Source organism: Ammospiza caudacuta, chromosome 12 (assembly GCF_027887145.1).
Source record: "Ammospiza caudacuta isolate bAmmCau1 chromosome 12, bAmmCau1.pri, whole genome shotgun sequence".
Lineage (NCBI taxonomy): Eukaryota > Metazoa > Chordata > Aves > Passeriformes > Passerellidae > Ammospiza > Ammospiza caudacuta.
In genome coordinates this window covers 6,009,251-6,032,583 of record NC_080604.1, presented here as the reverse complement: position 1 = coordinate 6,032,583, position 23,333 = coordinate 6,009,251, and the positions used below count along the sequence as shown (strand labels likewise).

Sequence of the window (23,333 nt, the reverse complement as noted above, 5' to 3'; positions counted from 1 at the left end):
ACTGATGAAACACAGCTGAAAATGAAATTTAAGTATCAAATTAAATGAATTTTTAAATGTTTACAGATGTTTGAACTGCCTTATCTGCTTAGATGTTTATGATTTAGGTTTGTTTTTAAGTGGCTGATTAGTTCTCAAAATTTTATAGTTTACAGTGGAAATGTGGTATAAGTAGGGGGCAGTGGGAAGTGAGTGATGAGGAAATGTTTCCTTCATCTTTCTTTAAAGGTTTTGGAGAATGTGTGGGTAGTAATTCTTCTGCAGCTTGATCTTTGAATACATCCTTTGCTTATATTCCTTAAGATCAGGATGCCTTCTTTCTTTTCCTTTCTTGGTTGTGTTTCCTTTCATCCATCTTACACAGCTCCTCTAGGATCATTCTGTGTGCATGGAAGATGAGTGCTCAGGAGTACCCATCACTGACCAGAAGTGACAGTGCATGATCTGAACAGATAAACTGGTGACTTGGTGATTGCCCTGACCTCTCTTGTGGCTTTATTTTTGTGTTCTACCACAATTTCTGCTGTAATGCACTGGAGTGATTTAACAGAGAAGTTATGCACAGCCAGCCCCAGTTCTTGTCCTTGAGAGAAAGGAAATGCAAATTTTGTCTGGTCCATTCTTTCTTTGTGTTTATTTTTCTTCCTGTCCTGTTTTACAATGGGGGTTCAACCTTTACAACTGGATCTTTGTTGTTTTCTGCCCAAACTATGAAGGTAACAGTGCTTTTGTTGTGTGGCTGGATCAGAGACTTCAGCCAGGCTGTAATGAGGAGGTGGGTGAACTTTGCAGTGGGTACAGCTGAGGCAGGAGGGGCTTTCTGTCACTGCTCACTGTGATGGTGTTTGCAGGGATCAGGGCAACAGGTATCTGGAGGGGATGCTGACACTGATCCTTTTTCGTATGCTTCCTTTTGGGATGGTAGTGTTTGGAACTCATTCACATAATTTATTAGTTTTTGCATCTCTGAATAATCAGGCATTGATACCAGAAATTTTCCAGCAGGAAGAGTCCTGTGTGCATGTCAAGGGCACCCATGAAAAGATGGAGATTCTTCAATGCAGGGCCTGTATCATTATGATCCATTTCTTGCAGCATCTGTTTTCTCCACAGGGTTTTGTCTTTGTCTGATATCTAAGTCTGTTATTTAAAAGGCTGATTTGGTTTTTTATGTGCAGTAATGCTGCTGTGATGTTGAGCCTTGGGGCTCAAAGGCTGGGATTTGCTGGGCTCACGTTCCTCTCTGGTGTCCTTGCAGGGCTGCCTCACGGTAGAACATGAGCAGGTAATGCACAAGGAGCACCACTGGGAATCATGTCAGACGAGTCAATCTCAGGGAGTGATCCGGACCTGGACCCGGACTTGGAGCAGGAGGATATGGAAGAGGAGGAGGAGGAAGATGAGGAGGAGGCGATGGAGGAGGACAACGATGGGGATGACGAGGAGGACTTACTTGATGAAAGTGGTGAGTGAATGGGGTTGGGAATACACTGATGCCTTGTGAAGGCTGCCCTAGAACAGAGGCCTGACAGAGTTAAAGAATAAAGGAGGGATTTATTAAACGGTCTCCATGGATCCACCTTGGGCAGCACAAGAGCCCAGCCAGGGCTGCACCCAAGATGAACCAAAATGGTCACAAAATGCACAACCAGTCATAGGGTCTCTCACTTTGATCAGTTCTGCTCCATTTGCATATTGCAGTTAATTGTCCAGTTACAGCTTTAGCCCATGCAGTCCCATCCTTCTTGTTTTTCACTCTTCAATCTGCGTTGTTTGTGCTCTTGGGCCTGAAATTTGGGTGGTATTCCTTGGTCCCAAGCTAGGAGAGGAATTGTTTTGTCCAGCTACTCTGTGAAGAGAGCTCACCATCCCTTAATATGAAGCTCAGAACTACACACTAAAGCAGTACAGAATCTGAAAAATATAAAAGCTAAAAGCTAAAACCTGAGGTATCAATACATTGTTATAGAAAGCTGGCTGTCACCCCTTGGGAGGTTGTGTAAGGGTTAGGATTTGTCCAGCTCTTGGTAGGGAGAAGTCCTTATGTGGCTGTTTACTTTTAATAGACTTTTAATGTTAAATATACTCTCCTTACCAAAAAATATTTCCATCAGGAAAACAAGCCACAAGTATAAATTGTAAGGAGGATAGAATTTTTAAAATAGCTTCAAATTTCAGGAAAGCAATTATGTTAAGTAAATGAGCTGATTTGCAATTACTTGTATTATTTAAAGATTATGGTGAAAATAAACACATTTGTGTCATTGGCTTGTCCCATACATAAACAATTTGATGGATGCTATGGACAATTATTGCTCATTCACAGTAATCATCATTAACAGCTGGAAAATGTTCTTTACTGCCAGCATACAGGTTGGGTTCTCCTTTGTTTGTTTTATAAGATGAAAGATGGAAGTGCTAAGTTGTCACCTTCTACCCTCACCTAGTTTCACCTGCCCTACTCTCTTATTCAGGAGAGGAGCAGTTCAGACCAGGGCTAATGCAGGTGTTTGTGAGCCTGTGCTGTGCAGGTTACATTTGAGTGTTACTGGATAACTGTTCTGGGTCATGGCACAGTCCTAGAAATGTCTGTTGGTCCAGAAGGGCTGATGTTCTAGGGCACAGAGATTGGAATGAAGAGCTCAGGTGGGAATTCCCCATGCTGAATTTCCCTTCAAACTCTTTGTATCACAAAACTGTAGCCAGAGCCTAAGGGGATGCTCTATTCACTTCCTTTAAAATTGCAAATTTTAATAACTTCAAAGGGTATGCAGGTATTTGAATATACCTACCTAAACCAACTGAGAGTAATCTTCCTTTTCTTAGCAGAGAATGTGTTAAAAATAGATGCTTCTCTCTTCTTCTAGTTACTAAAGAATTTTTGGCTTCAAAATAAATTGTTGTCCTCAAGTGTTGTTTGTTTTGCTGTTATATTCTTTCAGCCATGTGCTATTTGAAGATACTGTTTTCGTTTTAAATGTTTTTATAAAAATGTTTACACAAAAACAAATGCATTCCTCTTTTTTTTTTTTTTTTTTATTCACATGGTGGCTTTTTCTAATGAGAAGGTAGCAGAAATGGAAGTGTTAGTTCAGGTAAGAAACAAGGGAATTCCCAGTATCAACGCAGAGAAGAGTTACAAGGTCACAGGTTACTCTGTCTCAGACTGATGATGATGATGATGATGATGGCACTTTGTTTACAGGACCCTGCAGCAGTGGGGCAGGAGGAAGTGTGATGTGGTTGCCAAACTTTCATTAACAGAAGGGAGTGTCTGTATGTCATGTCCAAGTGGGTCATTCCCACTGTTCCACTAGTCTGTTATCATAGACTGATGTGCTTTATCATCAACATCTATATTAGTGTGAGTGGATACTCACAGTTGTTTGTCAGGAGTATTCTTTCCAAAGCAGACAAGATCAATGTAGGTATACAGAGCATTGTGAGCTGCTAATGACAGCTCTTTATTTTCATGTTAAAACACTAGAAACATGTTTATGTATTATATTTTTGTTGTGACTCATTAAAAATATTTTTTTAAAGTAGAAAATAATGAGGAATAGTAAAAAGAATTTACATGAGAACCTAACATAAAGTATTTTTATGTTTATTCATTATGTACAAGGGAAATCTCCCTCCCATGAGCTGAGCAAAGCTAGATGCCTCTGAGGTTTCAGATTGTTCAGCTTTAATTCTGCCTGCCACAATATCAGAATGCTTTCTGGGTGCTTAGATGTATAATTATTATCTTCTGTGGAGGTGTCCAGTCTGCTTTTCCTGATATCTCCTTACAGCTACACATTGCCTCCAAAATGTCATTTGGCATTTGTATCACCTTAGATCTAATATAAACCAGCCTCCTGCTCTTTAACCTATGAAATATAACCAACTTCAGAATTAAGAGGTTCATTTTATTGTGCCCATCTGATGTTTGTAATCCCATGGCTTTGAAGAGTAACCTCATTCATAAATATCATATTTGGAACAGACAGTTTTATTCATAAGGGATGCCGTGCTCTAGTGTTTATATGAAGCTTTTAAAACGCTTAATTTTAATAATTTCTGTTAAAACTTTGTTCTCCCTATTCCCAGCTGTGCTGTTCTGCTCCTCTCCTGGTATTGTGGTTGTTCTGATCCCACTGGGGATCCTGGGGGGATCTTTCCCTTGAGGATGGGCTCATGCATATTTCTAGCACAACAAGCTTTAGATAATTAATAAATCTTTCAGAGCTATTTCTTGGAAGGCTGACAGGCTGCTTAAACATTTTATCCAAATGGAAACTGATTACTTGTTTTAAATAATAGTGATTATATCAATTACAAAAATAACATTTTTACTGTTTGCTTGCAAACTAGTGGCTTTGTTTAGGATTTCCATGTATTGATGGTGGTTCAAATAACTTAAGAACTTTCCAGTGTTAATGTAATGTTATCCACACTTGGTGGTGGTTGATCATATTATCTCAGACTTATCAGTGACTTGTGTTTTGCATGTTTAACCTGTTTTTGTCCTTCTGATACATGTTGTATGTGGAGTTAATCCTTGTGTGTAGTTTGTTTCATAGTCTTCTAGGAGTCTTTATACATTCTGGTATTTTAGTGCTATTTTCAGTTTTGGCACATTTTTCTCCTTTCTGCTCAGTTTTGTTTGCATTTAGTATAGGCTGTCCTATGGGTGGTCTAGAGTTAGTTTGTACTTATATGGCACAGGCTTTCAGTATGGAAAAACACAGCTCTTCAACCTTTGCCCCTGCCCTCAAGGAATCAAAAGAGTCTGAAAAGCTAATTTTCTGAATATTTCTCAGTGAGTGAAAGCTAATAACCCCACAGCTTACATCCTTTATCCATTTCTTCAGTGGTGGCCAGCTAATGAACCTGGGCATCATGTGTAGGAAATTTTCCAGCTTTAGTCTTTTCTTTTTTTCTAGAATTCTCCTTTCAGAACATACCTATTCTGACTTACAGCCCCTTCCCTGGCTGCCAGACTGCACACCCATCCCAGCAGCACGCTTCAATCCTAGCCAGAGGCTGCCACTGCTTTTCCAGCCTTGTCATCCCTGCCCACTTCATCTGTTTTTTCACCACTTGTGGGTTGCAGCACCTGTTTTATCATGTTTGATTTTGTGATAGCAATGTGTGACTGCTAGAAACTTTTTTGTTACCTCCCTGAATCGTTTTCACTAGAAATGTGATGTACTGATGACTGTGGAGATAAAGGGCTGTTTCAAGTGCTGCACTTTTTCTCTGATCCTGGTTGTTGCTCAGGGCTGTGTAGGACTCCATAGGAATAAAAGCTAATTTGAGCAAAGAGGAAACAAATCTCCAATATGGATTTTACAGATCATTTCAAATGCATGGACCATTTATACCTCAGAGCTTTCCCTAGGAAAGCTGTTGAGTGTTTGAATGAATCCCACTGTACTGTTCTGTTTTTTCACTTTGGGAATGTCTCTGGATTATTGTGATGTCTCTGGAATTCATTATCTCTTATTCATATGTATTGCTGTAATTCTGCTATTAATAGTGATGGCAAGTTGCTTGTTTTCTTACCTCTGAGTATATGGGTTAAACACTTTCTTCAAGTGCAGTTTGGGGTAGAAGTGGTTGTTCAGTTCTCTCAAAGATGTCTTAATGAGCACAAGCATTCAGACCCTGTCCTCAAAGGCTCCTAGTTGTGTTTGCATTCCAGGATGCATGGTACAGCAGACAGGGGTTGGAATCTGTGCTTTTAGGGTACATACTGGTGAACAGTTTCCCAGTACTACAGTAGTGCTGCAGTTCTTACTGTACAAAGATACTAGGCAACACCAAATAATAACATATTAGGTGATACTGTTGTGGTAAGACAAACTACATGGAATTGGCCTTGTCTCCTACCCTGTGTTCTACACTTTTTCTCCTTTCCTGTCCCCTGTTTCTTTCCCCACATTCCAGGGCTGGGAATGTGTGAGCTCTGTGGCATCTCTGTTTGACTACTGGAGAACTGGAGGAGCTCCCTCTTCCCAGCTCAGACTCATGCTGTTCCTCCTACTCCCTGGCAATGTGCTGGAGCAAACCAAGACTGGTTTGTGTGGGGTTTTGTGGACATACAGACTCTTAGAGAGGAATGAATGAGAAGCACAGTTGGTTGGTGGTACAGAATAATGAGTCCAGGAGAGGAGGACACATGGGTGCATGTGATGTTTTGCAGCTCCTTGGTAGGGTGAGGGCATCAGAAAATTTCAGAACATCTGAGAGATTGGCACATGAGGTAAGTGAGGGGGAAGAGAGAGCCTTTTCCTCACCTTAACCTCTTAAAAGTGCTGACCCTGCTTGTGACATTGATAGCTCAAACAGAGCCACCTTTCCTTTCTGCAGCACGATCCACAATGTATTTCAGTAGCTGCTTTTGCTTGAACTTGAGCTCCCACTTGGTACTCAGTTTTGAACTTCCCCCCTTGATACCAAGGCAGGAGCTCTTGACTTCAGATGGCACCACTGCTGATCCAAGCTTGAAAAGATCTCTGCTTACCTTGAGCCCTCACTAGAGGAAAGTCTGTTCATTTAAAGGGGTCCTGCTTGATCAGCTTTTCCTATGATTTTCACTTCGTTGTTGAGGAAAAAAATATTGGCATGAAGTTATAGCAAGTATGGATTTTGTTTAATATGATGTTCCTCTGTGGCTCTTTGTGGGTCATCATTATAGGGTGCAATTACATTGAAAGGGAAATCAATTTGTATTTGCCTGGGCAAATTCTTTGTCTAATCTAATGGGAAAAATGAGTGGTTAATACCATACTTACTAGAAAGTTCATTAGCACCTGGAGTTATTAAAGCTGAAATTATTTTGGAAATCTGTTTTTAATATCATGAGGAAGTGTGGGTTAATACTTCTTTGAATGATACATGAGTGCATCCTTAAGGTACAGAGATCTGCTGCTCACTTTGGAGATGGTGTTATTCATGTGCTTCCCACCCCAAAGCATTCTATCTTTTCTTCTCCCCAACAAAGTGCTGGAACAAAACAAAACTGGGGTGTGTGGGAGTCCCCAGCTGGATGTGTGTGGTTGGGAACAGAGTAACTTTCTGTCCTTACAGGGGAAGAAAGGAAAGTCTTTGGTTATAAATCTGTTCATTTTGTAGGCTCCTCCTCCTCAAATATGTGAGTTTTTTGCTTTTTGACTGTAGTTATTCTTATAAATTAGGTCATGTTATACTTACCTGTATGAAACTGAGAGAGAGGCAGAGTATGGAGACAGTTTCCTATCTTGCTGAATGATATCATTTATCATTTTATATCCAGATTTTAAAAGGCCCATCCTGCTGGAGATAAAAAGGAGGAGAAAAAAAGAAACTACTGTTAGAAAGTAATTTCTCTGCACTTTTTACCTGAAATGAATGATCATGCTTGTGTTGGTAAATGCAGATTTGTTCCAACAACCTGAAACCTTTTGCCTTCTACTTTTGACCAAACTGCACAGCATTTTCTTTAAGGAAACACTGGTTTTAAGTTGTCCTTCCTATCTGCTAGAAAATTTAATTTATTCCTTAAGAAGAGGAGGAGCAATTAGTTACTTACTGCTTTAATCTCTCCACTCCTTTTGGAAAGCAGCCTTTCACAGCTGTGTCTCCAGGTGGCACCAAGGGCAGATGGGCATCCCAAGGTCGAGGCAGCCTCAGAGAACAGAACTGCTCTTTGAGGAGCCCTGCTTCCATCTGCTGCAGTGTGTAGCACAGAGGCCTTGGGTGCTGCATGCTTCCTGCCTCAGGCTGGTGACTTGTTCTTTGATCTCCTGTCCTTGTTTAGCTGGAGGCAGGTGCTGGGGCTAAGGAAAGGCACAAGCCCATCAGAGTGAGCTTGGAGTGGAGAGTGGCATCTTTTTGTTGTTTGAAAGTGCATGAGCTGGAGCAAAAGGTATGCAATGAAACAGAATCAGGACTTTGCTAAGTCTAGAAAAGCACTGAAGACAATCACGAGGGGAGCTTTAACTGTAAACTCCTCTGTGTTCTGTAGGTATGCCAGGGTGGTGAGTCCCCATATGTTATAATCCTGCACTTTAATCTACAAGTGGATGTTTGCAGTGCACAATGGGAATTTCTTAGGAAAAAGGAAGAGTGGTGATTGGCATCATCTCACTTTTTCCTTCTTGATGGACTTCCCTGTATATATTCTTTTGTTTTAGTTACTTGTGGCTGCATGCAGCTGTCTCTAGAGCCCACCAGTACTATTTCCAAGGAAGCTGGGAGGACATATCCTGGAGGAAACAAGCCTCTGCTCCAGTGTAGGTTTGTTGCCTATGCAATGGCTCTGGTCTTAGTAAAGAGCCAGATCTGAGCTTTCACGTACCACTGTGCACTTTGATGATCCTTTCAAGCCAGGCAGGTTTTCATGCTTGTAGTAACTTTATGTAGACTGTCTTCCAAGCCAATAATTGCCTGCAAAGAGGATGGCTTGTGTGGTATCATAAGAGGTACAAAAGCAATCACTACCTGTAGGAGAATTTACTTGTCAACTAATATCCTGCCTATTGATATCTGTTTAAACTTAATTAAATTGTCATAGGAAACTGCATTGCATGACATTAGAATTTGATCCTTATGGATCAGAGTGTTTAAATGTACTTTATTATATATATGCAGAGTGTGGGTCTCAGCCTCAGATGGTTGTGGGTAACTCTGTAAATGTGCATCCAATTGGAGATAGTGGATGTATTTCTCAGGTGATGCACAAGAACTAAGAAGTTGAGGGGAATTTTGTTGTTTTCTCAGTTCCTGAAAGTGAGAAGGGCTTTGTGTCTGTTCAGCATACACTCTGTGTCCACAAACCTTATGTTCAAGACTTGTGTCGGTTTCCTAAGACACAAAAAATTAGGAGCTGGCTGGCTTCTATGTTTCCACAATCCAGGTGAATAAAATACAAAAGACACAGTATCAAAGGTAGAAGAAGATGGGGATGGTAGCATTCACAGTTTTAGCAGACCTAGTTACTGAGTAATACTGAATGGTTACATTGAAATTGCAGAGGAGGTTTGCCTCTCATTTAGGCAAAAGCCCCACGGATTTCTCTGGGAATTTTGCTTCATTACAGAAGGCCGCAGATTTTACCCATAGTTTTTATCCTGGCAGTTTCCTGGGAGCACAGTGTGTCTGTCAGAGCAAAATGATGTTTGTGTGTGCAGTCTGAGGGCTTGGCCCTGCCCAGCCAGCGAGGGCCCCTGTCTCCAGCTCACTGTGCAGACCCTGTGGCACCCAACTTGCTTGAACTGGATTTACTGGATTCACTAAATGATGTTAAATAAAAATCCTCTTGAGTGCTTTGCTGGGAGCAGCCAGTGCTGGGTGCTTTATCTCCCCTGTGCCGGTTCCGAAGCTGCAGATTGCCTGGCTGAGCATTGTGCTGCGTTGGGGCAGTTTCGGAGGTGGGAGCACGGCAGAGGTGCCTTCCCTGTGGGCTGTTTGCCGATCAGTCAGGGAGGAATGGGGAGGAGCGGTGCCTGGGCTTCGGGGGCTTTACTGCCTGATTCCAGCACTCTGAGTAACCCCGTGAACTCGGTTATTCCCAGCAGGGTGAGGTGTGGCCTGGGGGCTGCTGTGGGAAGGAAGGATGAGATCCTGAGGAGAGCTGTGCCCCAGCCCCCTGCGCAGGGGATTGCGGAGTGCCGATGTCGCGGCTCGGTCGCTCTGTCCGACCGCGGGGACCCTTCCCGGTCCCCTCGGCTTGTCCCGAGCAGGGGGAAGCTCCGAAGGAAATCGTCGGTGCCTCCCCTGCCCGCCTCCCAGGCTCTCTGACAGCGGCTTCCTTTTTGAGAGGGTGGCACAAAGTCTGGCATAGTCTGAGTGTTATATAACCTGGAGTAATGACTAGCTTTACTTCTTTAAAAGGAGGTGATGACGCCAGAGCTCTGCTTCCTTCAGAGCCGCCAATTGGGCGCAGGGGCTGGCAGATCTCGTGAAATGATGTGCTGTTATAACCAGCTACGCTTTCCCCCCTCTTTTCTCCCTCCTTCCCTTTGATCTATTGCGTATGATGGAATACAAAATAGAAATCTTTCCATGCAGTTGAGTAGCAGCCCACGTCCATGGCTCTGCATTTTCTCTATTTATGTATGTGGAGTTTCTCAAATGTTTTTTTAATCTGTGTTTTATCTCTTCTCTTAAAGCTGTCACAAATGTGAGATCAGCTTGAAGGTGTGGGGAGCAGGGTCAGCAGTTATTAACTGAACAAAGAATTGCCTCAAATTGTCTTCCTGCTTTTCTGATAAGCTTTTTGCGTGATATAGAAATTGTGCTTTATTGGCAAAAAACTTGCATTTTTATTGTCATAATGCCAGAGAATCTCTAACAAAGGACAGTCCCACCTTGCTCCTCTGTCTGTTTGATGTCTTTTTCCCCCATGTACATTTCACATTGTCAGCTTTGTACCACACCTCGCCATTGCTAATGGGTACTGTATTCCCTCAGCTGCAACTGCTGTAACAGTGATGAAATCATATGGAAACTAATTAGCAAATTTGTAATGTGGTATTTTCCCTCTTGAACAGGTAAGGAGTGGCAAAGTCACTTTGCCAAGTTCACCTGACGAGTGTAAGGAAGCCAAAGTGAAAATTCTCTGGTTTACATTTTAGGCAGCACCCCTTTTATGTTCAAATGGGTGAAACCCAGTTTCACTGGGTGAAACTTCTTTGATTTTCATCTGAGTTTAAAACCATGCAAGGGCTCCTTAATTTCATTTTCCCCTAATTTATATGGTATTAGTTTTGGTTTTATGGTTTTAAATCATTATGATTTTAATGGTTGGTTAAATAAAATGTGCATGTAGCTATATGTTCTGCAAGTGTAATATTAAATAATAAACATGTGGAGGGAGGTGAAGAACTGTTTTAATTAAATTAGAAGTAATCTTCAGATTTTAAAATACAATATCACATCACAGTTATTTCCTTTATCTTTTTAACTTCTTGCTTAGGCTTTAGAGAAACTGCAGCATGGAACTTGTAGAAGTGTCTGGTTCATTGTTTGGTTCAAAGTATTTTTTTATTAACAGTATTTTGTACTGCAGATGTTTAAAATGTCTTGTTCACATTTTCTTCAATATGCAGTTCACTGACTCAGCCTCAAAAAAATTCTAAGTAGGAGTCAGAGGACTTTATTTTCACTTGCAAATATGCAAATAGGAATGAGACAGGAGAAAGCTACAAGATAAAATCTTTTTGGGCTAGGTGAACAGAAACTTCTAGTTTAAATATCTGTCAAAACAAATTTTACAATTAAAACATCTGCAGATAATCCTCATCTATGTAAAATATTTAAATACTTGAACTGTTAGAAGTGATTTAAAAGTGGTACTTTTGTGTACTCAACTTGATTTATGTCAAATTTGCACATAGCTGAAAATGAATAGAATGAAATTAAAGTCGTACCAAAAAACTCTTCAGTGGTGCGCAAATACGTCGTGTCATCTACAGCAGCAGAGAAATTTAGCAAGTTACAGAAATGAGGAATCAGTTTCTTGAATGCAACTGGGATTTTAACTGAATGGATTTAATTTTGATTAGAATGATGACAAATATCTGTGGTATAAATTCTTCAACTTTAAATCATTACATCTTGTCTAGTAACAGCTTATTTTCTTTGGTACATTTAAACAACCTCTGAAAGCCTTGGAATCTCAAGCAGTGTGTTTTGCCACAGTGCCAGTGTGAAAAGCATTTGCAAGAGGCGCTGCATTGTGTAATTTCCTGTATTTTGTGCAATTAGATTTTTGTTACATTATGTACAACTTCCAACCTCCTCCCACTTATGATTTAGATGAGTTTGGGGAAGAAAATACACCAAGATTTATATGAATAAAATAAAATTAGAAAAAACAGATTTACCAAATTTTATGCCTTATGGTTGAATCTGAAACTCACTAAAGTCAATGGAAAAACTCCTCTGGTTTTCCATGGTTGGTTTAGATCTTATCAAAAAAAGAATTTTTATTTGCAGTGCAGTGTTTGTTTAAAAAGCAAATGATTCTCAAAGCCCAGCAATACTCAGTTGCCAACACAGAGTGTTGTGGGTCCAAGTGTGAGTCTGTCTGAACCGTTCTGGGTGGATAAACAACACCTTATACCGTGTCCAAGTCAAACCTGGGATTCTTGGGTGTTTTCTGTGTTGCTAAAACAACATGGAAACTAGGGCAGGGAAAGTGGCCTTAATGATGTGTATGTGCTACTAGCAGGTGCTAATCAAGAGTGAAATGTGGCTGTCAAGCCTGGTTCATGTTCAGTAACTTACAAACAATTTGGGTTAGTAGGCAGCTTCCCTGCACAGTGGAGGTCAGTGGGGTGTGCAGAAGGAGCTGCTGGGTGTGGAACTTGGCTGGGAGAAAGCCATGGTGTGGGGAAGGGACTGTGCAGCCAGCCTGGAGCAGTTAAGGGTGGGCAAGAAAGGTCTCTTGTGCTTGATGGGGTGGTGATGAGGATGAACAGCCTGGAGGGAAGGGCACCCCCCCAGCTTGCAGGGACCAAGAGCAGGGTGGCACATCAGAGATGCAGTGCTTCTTCTGCTGCTGTCCTTGCTGGGCTTGGGTCAGGTCAGGGAGCAGTCATGGAGCTGCTCAGCCTGTGGAGCAGGGACTGAGAGGTTCAAGGTGGACAGCAGGCATGGGGCTGGGGAAGGAGCTACTCCACCTTGAAGGGAATGCATGTTTTTGGACATTTTGTTGAAACTTATTTAGTTTAACGGACTTCAGTTTGATAATGTTCTTTGCTATACAGGGGAATTAATGTCCTAAAACGCTTAAACACTTTATGGTCAAGTTTCTTGTCCCTATAGACAGGTTTAAGTATGAGTTTTAATGCTTGTGAATTTGCAGTGTTCAGGGATGCTGACATTGCTGCTGGAAACACTGGTCAGCCAAATAAAAAACCTGTTCTGAAGGACCTTTCTCTTAATATTCTATGAAAATACAAACTTCATATTGTTGTGTGGGTGTTTTTTAACAGGTAATGCCCTAAGTTGTTAGCAAGGGAATCTCTCAGGTGACAAAAGCTTTTTGAGAAGCCTCTTGTGACATATAGCACAGTTTGTACAATTGCAAAGAGCTTGTGATTTGAGAGGAGGAAGGTGAGGTGTGACAGCTGGGTAAGATTTCAGACCCCAAAAAGGGGGGGAGAACCTTGTTCCTTACTGGTAAGACTGGCCTCATGGAAAAGCTGTTCAGTAAATGGACTTATCTGTAACAAGATTACCTTCCATGAGGAGATCATTTTATAAACTGACTGTTTCAGGCAGATCTAATTCTTGGTTGTGTGAATAAGTGTTTATCCTGGCTAGCAGTGGTGGCCTCACCAGGAGCCTGTTGTGACTAGAAGGGCTAGAAAAATTGCTTCTCCCTTTTGCATGCTGAGTTGAAGGAAATTCCCTTTTTGTTGCTGTGTTACAGAAGGACAGGTATAGGTTTCCTGTTTCCCCCAGTGTATTGAACTTCCATTTTTCTCATGCTTGACTACTGTAATGTGGATGTGTTGTGGTTTAACCCCAGCTGGCAGCTCAGCCCCACACAGCCACTCACTATCCCCTAGTGGGATGGAGGAGAACATTGCTGGAGTAAAAGTGACAAAGCTTGTGGGCTGAGATAAAGATAGTTAAACAGCAAACCAGAACAAGGAATTCATCAACTCCTCCCCATGGGCTGGCAAGTGTTCAGCCATCCCCAAGAAAGCAGGGCTCCATCACAGTGCCAGTGACTTGGGAAGACAAACACCATAGCTCTGGATATCCCCCCTCTCCTCCTCCTTTCCCCAGCTCTACATGCTGAGCATGACACCATATGGTCTGGGATATCCCTGGGGCCAGTTGGGGTCAGCTGTCCCAGCTGTGTCCCCTCCTCACTCCTTGTGCACCCCCAGCTTCCTCACTGGTGGGGCAGTGTCAGAAGTACAAAAGGCCTTGACTCTGTGTTAGCCCTGCTCACCAATAGCAAAAACATCTCTATTATCAATACCATTTCCAACATAAGTCCAAAGCATAGCCCCATACTGGCTTCTAAGAAAAGAATTAACTCTCTCCCAGCCAAAACCAGCACTGCATGCTTTACAAATACCAGTTGTATTTACCCAGTACTTGTTTTTAAATCTTGCTTTCCAGATTCATAAATTTGTTAGGTCAGATGCTGAGGTCATGTTTGCTTATTTATTCCAACTGTACAATGTCCTTATAAGGTCTGTTACAAGATCCTTGGCTATACACTTCTTTAATATATTTGTCCCTCTTTTCCCCCTTGATAAACATTGTGTGCCAGCCAGGCTGTTTGAATCTGTGACATAGGTGAAAGGCTGTCCTGTTACTGAGGGTCTTAATTGTAATACAGTTCTTTTTTTTTTTTTTTTTTTTTTTGTGAAATTTATATAGCTCTAACTATGAAAAAGCATATTGGGTTTGGGTTTGTTTCACTTCAAAGTTGTGATGTACCCTGAAGCACTGAGGGTGTTTTGATGGCAGCAAGCACTCACAGTGCCCTGCTACCCTCTCAAAGAAAGGTCAAATGAAAATGGCTGGAGTCACACAAAGGGGAGCTGGGCTCTGCCCTGGCTGTTCTTGCAGACTTTTAGATCAGCTTTAGATCAGCTTTTGCTGTTGTGAGTGCAGCTCATTGTCCTGCAGGTCTGTATGGGGGCTGTTCGGACACCGCCTGCTTTGGGTTCCTTGTGTGTGTCCTGGCTTTCCCAGAGCTCCCTCACCAGTTGTTTCAATAAACAGCTGACTTTGTTACATGGACAAATGCTCACTACCAGAGAGCTAATTTCATTATGTTCAGCCGAGGTTTGCTGTTTATTACTGGCATTAGATATGCCTGTGAAGGGAACTGGGCGTGGATAAAGTCTCTGCAACACTTAAGAAGGTTAAGCAGGGTGGATAGCCTTTAGGGGTTCAACTACAGCTTTAAAGGACTTATTCTGCACTTCTTTTTTCTCTCTTGTGCCTGTCCTGATGCAGGTGAATTACTGGGACAAAAACTCAAGTAATCTCTCACTCCACAAATTCTAACAAGTTCTTTCCTGAAAACTTAGAAACTTGCAGTGGGCTACAAGCTGCTGGTTTAACCAAGCGAACAGGATGCTCTTTCACCTGTTGTTGTTCAGACAGGTTACCAGCTCCATCAGATTGCTCAAGTTTCAGTCTCAGTTGTCCAGGTTTCTTGCAAATTAGACAGCATCATGCAAATAGCTTGTAAAATCACCATTGTTTTCAAAGCCAGAAAGTCTGTACTCCTTTTTGCATCTCCTTCCCACCCACCAGTGAAACTCAGAGGCAGAGTTGTGGTCCTGCGTGTCCCCTGCTCTGAGTGTCCTGTTGTCTGTTGGGATTCCCCTTGCACGGGGCCCCACCGGAGCCTGAGTGGTTATGTAAGGATTTTTATTTTATTCTCAGTCTTGGTCTCTGCCACTAGTTGAACTGGATCACAGGCTGAGTGAATAGGATCTGATCCGTACGGCAGCGTGCAGCTCTGCCGCTCCAGAGGAGAGAGACCTCCCCTGTACACACCCACTCAGCCTCCCTGCTCCTCTTCTCTCTTCTGAAACTCTTTTCCCAGGCAAACTGAGCTTGCTGCCGCTGATCGGGAGCGCGTACGGAAGCCAAACCGTCCCGGCAGCACAGCTCCAGGCATCGAGCCCCAGTGGAGCAGCAGCTACCTCGGGCAGGGCTGTGTTGTTTGACTCTCCGAGCAGGGGAGGAGATAGTGACAATTTTTATTTAGGCTGAACACGAGGCATATTTAACTAGTTATGTAACGGTGACCCCAGTCCGTCTCGGCTGGGTGCAGGGAGGATATATACGTACTGCTTCTCGTCACACCAGCTGGGTGGATTCAAGCACTAGGAGCTATTTACCAAAGTTATTTCCAGAAGCTTTAAGTGCAGGTTTCCCTGCCTGTACCCTGGACTGTTTTATCAGCAGTCTTTTCCCGCCTGCAAACTGAACAGCCAGTGAGGGTGGATTTATGCTCGCTGGGCTGTGGGCAGAGATAAGGAGTTGTCAGGAGTGACTGGAAACTTTTGTCCTGAAGACCCTGAGACACGAATAGCAGAAGAGCTGAGAGTGTGCAGCCACGTTGAACAAGTGTGCAGGCAAAGGGCTTGCCTTGGTGCACTGAGCAGCATGCTCCTCTTGGATGAGTCTCAGCAGTTTCCAGGTAGGACACAGGTGGGGGATTTTATGGGTTGATTTTTCTTTCTTTTTCTCCCTTGTTTTCTTTTCCTTCTTGCTTTCCTGTTACAGGCTATTAATTTTCCCACCCCTGGGCAGGAGCACCCCACTCAGTGGCTGGTAAAAGTCATCAGGAACCAAGGCTTTTCTGTAGGTCTCAGGTTTTAATGTGCTCCCTACCAGGCAGGGATGGAAGACGTTTTGATTTCAGAGCCTTGCAGTGCCTGATGGAGGGGGCATGAGAAGGAAGCTCACTCTTCTTTTGCGCCTATAATTCTGAAGTCTTTGGTCATGTGACATTCTGGGTCTGGCTGTTATTGTTTCTGCTGCTGTTGTGTTGTAATTCTGCAAAACTTCTTTTTTCCAAGAGAGGAGGCAGTTGTTAATAGCAGTATCATTTTATATCCACTGTCCTCTCCCCCACCCCCTTCAACTATGTGTGGATACTTTCTCTGCAACATCCTACTTGATAAGAGTTTCAAGAGCTTCTTTTGTCAGTGAAATATTTGGTGACTTGCTGACCGGGCAACAATCTGAGCACCAGGCAGAGCTGTTGGTGCTTGCTCCAGATCCCCTAATTAGTGCCTAAGAGACTAAAAGCTACTTGGCTGTTTTCCCCCTATCAAATGGGAGATGCTGGTGAAATCCTAATGGGAGTTCACAGTTTGGGGATAGCTGCCACCTAATTTGTTTGCTGGTGGGAGGATGTTGGAGAAAAAACTTTGTTCAGATTTGAAGAACTTTCTAAATTTGTAATTTATCTTCTTACTTTGAGGTGAGGTACTTTGTGATGCCAGGCTTCTTGCACTTTGTTCATGTGGCAAATACCTCCAAAGTCATGCTTGGAACCTAACAGACTGATCAAAAATGGTCCCCAGGAGTTCCAGCTCTGGAATCCTGGTTTACTACGGAAGTGCAGTGTGGTTGTCATGAGGAGTTTTTATAGAAATAAGCCATGGAATATTTGTACCCATTAGTGGGAAGGGGGTTTAGGAAAAAAAAAATCTATCTTATTTCTCTGGTTTTGGTGGCAGGAAAAAGAAGCTAATTCTGGGAGAGTGTGAACTGAGAAAAAAGGAATTACAATAGAAAATGAGTTTGGATAAATGAGGAATCTGGGTGATGATACAAGTGGCTTATGTAACTTAGTCTAGATAATAGGTATAAAAGAGAAGACAGGGAGGGAAAGATGCTTTTGGAAATGAGACTGTAGGTCATAGATGGAGGGAAAATACAAGGTTAGAGGCTTTTCAAAAATTTGGGTTGGAAGGTATTTGTACAAAAGTAAGAGAGCAAAAGTGCAAATTAACTCATCTTTGTACTTCTCAAGTTGTAAAGTCTGGGACAAGGTTTGTCATAGCCTCTACCAAAGTCTCTAGCAGTAGAAAATGATCTCCCTTTGAGGGAGCCTTTTTAACTTATATATTGAAGTTCTGTTCTGGCTGGTGGATCCAAGAGTGTGTCCACCACACTTCTGCACAACCTGCCTGTCCCAAAAGAGATGATAAACTGCACAAGGTCACTGAGTGAGTCTGTGCAGAACTTACACGTCATGTTCTTCCCTGGTTTTGTGCTTCAACCACTGAACAATGTTTCTTTTCCTCTCTGATTTATCCGGCTTTTCCTCACTCCAGGTGCCTGAATACTTCTTTGGGGTATTCAAAGTAACAAGCACCTGTATATGCAGTGCTGTGATACTTTTTTATTTTAAAAATGTTGATAGAAAGTTTGAGCAGATTTTAATTACCACTAGCTAGTAAATCAAGGTTTGTTGCAGTACACTACTTATCCCCCTGTTATCCTGCAAGAAAAATGTCTTTTATGTAAAAATCCCTGTTTCCTTGTGATATACACATATATTTCTTACTTGACCATAGAGGTAATTGTAATTTTAGCAACCTTTTGAAGAAACAAGTGCCTGTTTCTTTTCCAGGCTGTAATGTGCTTAGATTTTAGGGTGTTGTGTATTTTTAGGGTGGGCATCCCTGTGGCATTGTGACTTCAATTTGTGTGAGTCTGATTGCCACAAACAACTTTGCAGCCTTTTGTCAAACTCCTTTAGCAGCACCATTATTTTGGAAAGGAAAACTAGAAGCAGATTGTTCTTCCAGCAATGGTGTTTCATCCTGATCTTTCATCCTGGTCTTATTAACTTTCTCCACTGCTCTCGGTCACTTTTCTGGCTGCAGTTGATGGGAGAAGTGCCAGTGGAATGCGGTAGCACACAGGCTCAAACTCAACAATTTGAATTTTTCTCCCAAGTGATGCCTCCCTCATTAAACAGAGTCCTTAAAACTTCCTCTGAAATTTCTTTAGAGACTGAAGCAGAAAAAGGGAATGTAGATGAAGTTCCTGTGCTTTGTTACAGTTCTAAGAAAAATCCACAACTATGTTTTGTTTTTTTTTTTAAGTAGGAAATTATATTTATGGAGAAGAAAGAGAATTGTTGTTTAGAGCATAGGACAGGAAGCCAATAACTTGAGTTACTCAGCACTGATGCCCACCTGATTGCTTTGATTTAGTTTCTTCCTCTGCAAGATGGACAGCAGGGTGTTTTACAGGTACTGTGAGGAGCTCATCATGCCCATGAGCTCCTTTGACGCTGACTAGGGTACAAGTGACACTATTATCATTTTGAAATCACTCCTCCCTTATACCACTACCATCAGGAGCAACAACAAAGGAGGACTCAGATGCTGGAGGTTGCCTTGTGCTGGGATTATTTCCCATGCTGCTCTCTTAAATTAGGAGAGAGTGTCACCTGCCTTCTCCCTGTCCTTGTTAGCAGGTCCTGAGCAAAGCTACGATGTGAGCTTGAGGCAGAGATTAAAGTTCAGCTGGTGCTTGCTGTTTGTTTGCCATTTTGGTGGCCTTGGAAGTGTGTGGCAAAATAATCCCTTCTTTATTATTTCTCATTGCTCTGAGGGTATGCTGATAAAAAGCTACAACTCCCAGCTACCTAGTGTAAATTAATGCTTATGTAATCATTGCATAATGCAGAATGCTTGCTCCCCTACTCGTCCTCTTTTCTTAGTCCCTGAAATTTATCCCTAGAAGAGTCATGGTAGCAGCCAGCTGGATTCACTGTGCTTGGAATATGTCAAGCCCCCATATGCATCTATTTTCTGAAGCTGGAAAGGGGAAATTTGTTACCTAAATCAATATTTAGCCACCTCAATAAACTAGATCATATTTCTCTTTTTTAAAAAAAGCTTTGAAGTGTTGTGAAAATAAATAAGGTTAAATCCGGTTGCTTGTGGTTTAGATCCCCATGGTAATTTTTGTAATCTGGCTGACAAAACTCTATTCTGGGTTACTAGTTAACTGGGATAACCAGAAAGGGGAGCTTTCAGTTCCCTCCTGCGCACAGCTTGTTGAAAACTTCCCAGCACTCAGCCTGAAACATTTCCTGACTCCAGAGCTGTAGCTTTATGTAACTTATTGCTCTGCACACCCCTGGCTAAAGGACAAATGTGACCGATCCCTGCCTCCCCTGCTACCTCAGTGGGTGCCTTCCTGTCTTTGTTTCCCTGTCTTCACTAATGCCCACAGTGTCTGTGCAAGAGAGGGGGCACGGCAGGAGGGAACAGTTTAGGTTTGAGGACTTTCTTCAGGAAAAGTAGTTTTGATTCCATATCTAGAAGAGGGATGGCAGATAGCTGTGTTCTGTATCTCTCCAGGTGTATCTCTCCAGGTTGCCATCTCAAAGCACTATGAAAATGTTTGATTTGAAATTTCACAACCCTCTTTTGAGCTGGAAATGGATATGGGATTGCCCAGTGCTCCAGAGGAACCATGAGCCTCTGGTGCCTGCGAAAGGGAGGACAACCAGACGGTCATCTCACCTGGGCTGCATTCAGGGCCTTGTGCAGGAATGGGAGGAGGTCCTGAGGGGCTGGGTGCCAGAGCAGGTACCTGCCACACTCCAGTGGCAATGGGGTGCCTGTGGCTGCGAGCCTGTGCCATACAACAGTTATATAAGTGCTCTTTGGTGTTTATGTAACCCGGGTCTCAGCGTCCGCAGCATTGAGGCCCAGCCAGAACAAGATCTCTTGGGTATTTGGGGCCTGGTTCTGCTTGCATAATCCCAGGGTTAGAAAATATATCGCCTGTCACCAAAGTTGGCTGTTTGATATTCCAGTTTGCCTCTCGGCACTTCTTGGCCGCTTCCTTTCCCTTTGGTTTCTGGGTGGTATATTCCTAGCTCCTACCCTTCAATTCTGCTGCCTTTTGTTCCTGAAGGATTCCTTCAGGCCAGGAAAGGAGTTTTATTCAGCAGCATAAGCTCATCAGCAATTGATATGCTGAGAGATGTCTGAAGGAAAAAAGAAGGGCAGTGCTGCCTTGTAATTGATCTTTTAAAGTTTTCCATTTATTTGGGCTTACTTCTTGCCAGAGGAGACTGGAGATGGGTTTGACTTGTGTGTGCTGATGGTCTGGCTCCCTCCTCATGCTTTGGCCCACAGAGTCAGTGCTGGTGGCTTTTCTTTAGAGCTCATCTCTTCCCTCCATCCTCTGGTCCTGCACTGGGGACAGAGACAGCCTGCCATCCCTTACCAGCAGATTTCACGTAGGTATCTTGAACCCACAGCGAGTGATCGCTTTACTGATACTTAGAGAAATGAAAAACATGTTACTCAGACTTCAAGCAGCACTCTTTGTTATACCAACATGACAGACTCTGTGTCTGGTTACAGTGACAGGTATGAACGACAGACCTGGGGTGGTTAACTCCTAGATAAATGAGCAACGGGCATGAAGACGTACGTGCTTTTTGACAGGTGGGGGAAGCTTCCCCCGGGAGCAGGCTCAGCCCGAAAGAGCGATCCTTTGTGCCTGGCAGTGGCGTGGCTGTGACTCAGCAGGACACCGGGCACGGCAGCAGAGCCGGGGCGGGAGCAGTGCCGGCGGTCGGTCACTGCCGTGGTCAGTGGGCTGCGTTCCGCCGGGGGCTGGGGCTGCCGGTCCCGCGGCTCTCGGCGTGGCTCCCCGCTTGGCCAGGGCGCGGTGCCTGCCTTCGGAGCTCCACAGCCGTGGTCCTGTGCGGACAGGCGGACAAAAGGCTGGTCCGGCTGTCGTGCTGGCAGCAGCTGCCGGTGACCGGAGAGGGGCGGCCGGGCGCGGGGTCCGCCGTGCCGGGAGCAGCGCGGGCGGGCGCGGGTGCCGCGGCCGGCGCGGGGGGGCAGGTGTGCCGGGTTATATAATACTTACATAATTAGGGCTTTGTTAAGCGCTGGTGGCTGGGAGGGGCGCCCTGCCGTCGAAGACTGAGCCCGATTATTTTCCGGGGAGAACAAAGTCTTGTTCCTAATTAGCTGCCCTGCCAGCGGCTGCCGCGGAGAACCCCGAGTGCCCGTAGGGGCTGCGTCCTGCTCTGTCCTGCTCCGACCCGCTGGCTTTCCCAGTGCTTTGGGTGGAAGCAACCAGGTGCTGATGTGTGCCGTCTTTGTGCCTCTCCTGGGTGTTGCAACAGGTAAAGCCTGGAGGAAGGGACTCTGAGCTTTTCCCTTACTTTCACCTCCTCTGTATGTGAGGGGTTTCACAAGGAATTTACCATCTCTAGCCCAGCCTTGAGGTGCTCAAGTGTTTTCACACAATGCCACCTCTGTGAGAGGTGCTCTGTGCAGACACCACTCCTCCCTTCTCGCATGGCATCCATGCAACAGCTGCACCAGTTGCATACAAAGAATATTTTGAAAATTTTTCATTTTTATTGCACAGCTGAGTACAGGATGAGCCAGAGGACTCTGGCTGTTGCCAGCCTCTGGGTGGATTGCTGTGCTGCAGTTAGAGAGCTGCTGTTCTTCAAGAGCCAGGTACAGTTTCACTCTGGCATCACCTACCCACCACTCCAGTTCCCAGCACACTGGGGAAACATCACATAACCCAGACAGCACCTTCCAGGCTGTCAGAGCCTTTGTAGCTGGGCTTGCTCTGCAGAGTTGCTCCTCCAGCCTTTGCCACTCCAGTTGTAGTTCAGTGTGTCAGGGACTGAGCTGCAGCTGGAGCTGTGCAATTAGAGTTTCTTTGCCATCCCTCAGTGCTCCTCCCATTCCTGCTTTGACAGCTCAGTACCGGCTGTAGTAGCACTAGCTAGTATTAGCTAGTCTCTGACAGGCTTTTGCCCACAAACTGCATAGAAGTTCCCAGAAGGCTTCAATAATATTTAACTGCTCTTTGTTCTTTGTGCAGGATGAAAGAAAGCTCCCAAAGTAAGAATTAACTGCTCACTGCTCTGCATGCAGCTACCTTCTCTACCATGCATGCACATCCCTGTGTGCTCCTACCTTAGGGTAGGAGCACACCTACCTGTGTGTTCCTACCTTAGGGCAGGAAATAATGCTCAAAAACTCAGCAAATTTTTCTATTTGGTATCCTGAGTTTCTGTAGTGAAATGTTTATTTTAGAAATAAACAGGTGTCTGGGTTTCAGTGCTATGTCTTCCCTGGAGTCACTGGAGTTACCCTGGCAATTGAACTGGTCTCCCAGGAGATGTACATACCTCTAGCTAGCCCTGTTAGCTGGCTACTAACTGGGCAGGCAAGGAAGTCACCAACTTGCACAGTAGCTTGTCCGCTGAGGGGTTTCTTGGCTCTTCTTATGCAGGAACCTCAGGTAGGAGACCCTCAGATCTTCTGAATGGGAATTTCTGTACTCCTAGGAGTGCTGACTGTTGCTAGAGCCAAACTGTGGATGCACAGACTGGAACTTACTGAGGGCTGCCTTGGAGCATGGAGATTGGCTATAACACTGATTTTCTCTTACCTTGATGTCAAGACAATGTTAGTTACATGAATGTCACACCTGAAAACAACCTGCTGCTTCATGACACTTCGCAGCAACCTGAGCCATTTTGCAGAGCAGGCTGTGTCGAGAGCAGTTCACTGCTGAATCCATGAGAATATTCTCCAGGCTGGATCCTGTGCTGTTTTAACAGAAGTTTGAAAGGTGATGAGGTGCAATAGGAGGTGCCTGACTGCAGGACAGATCTTTTGCTGTGTTACACATCATGAGTCACAGCTGTGTGCAGTGTTTAGGGACAGCTCTGGCAGTCACACCTCAGAGGGAGCATCTGAAGCAGCGTTACACACAGCAGTCACGACTCTCTTACAGAGACTTCTAAACTGTAACACTGTGACATGCAAGTGTTGGTCGAGAAA

At 43.8% G+C, this 23,333-nt stretch overlaps 1 protein-coding gene across 2 annotated transcripts in view; it reads left to right on the top strand.

The window, feature by feature from the left end:
- Window positions 1-1,350: 1,350 nt before the first annotated feature.
- Window positions 1,351-23,333, top strand: part of RAD54L2 (RAD54 like 2) — a 46,857-nt gene continuing 24,874 nt past the window's right edge. For both annotated transcript variants that reach the window (XM_058812725.1, XM_058812724.1), the window contains exon 1: window positions 1,351-1,465. In XM_058812725.1, coding sequence (XP_058668708.1) covers window positions 1,378-1,465 — 88 coding nt within the window. In that variant the 5' untranslated portion in view covers window positions 1,351-1,377. The remainder of the gene's footprint in view (window positions 1,466-23,333) is intronic.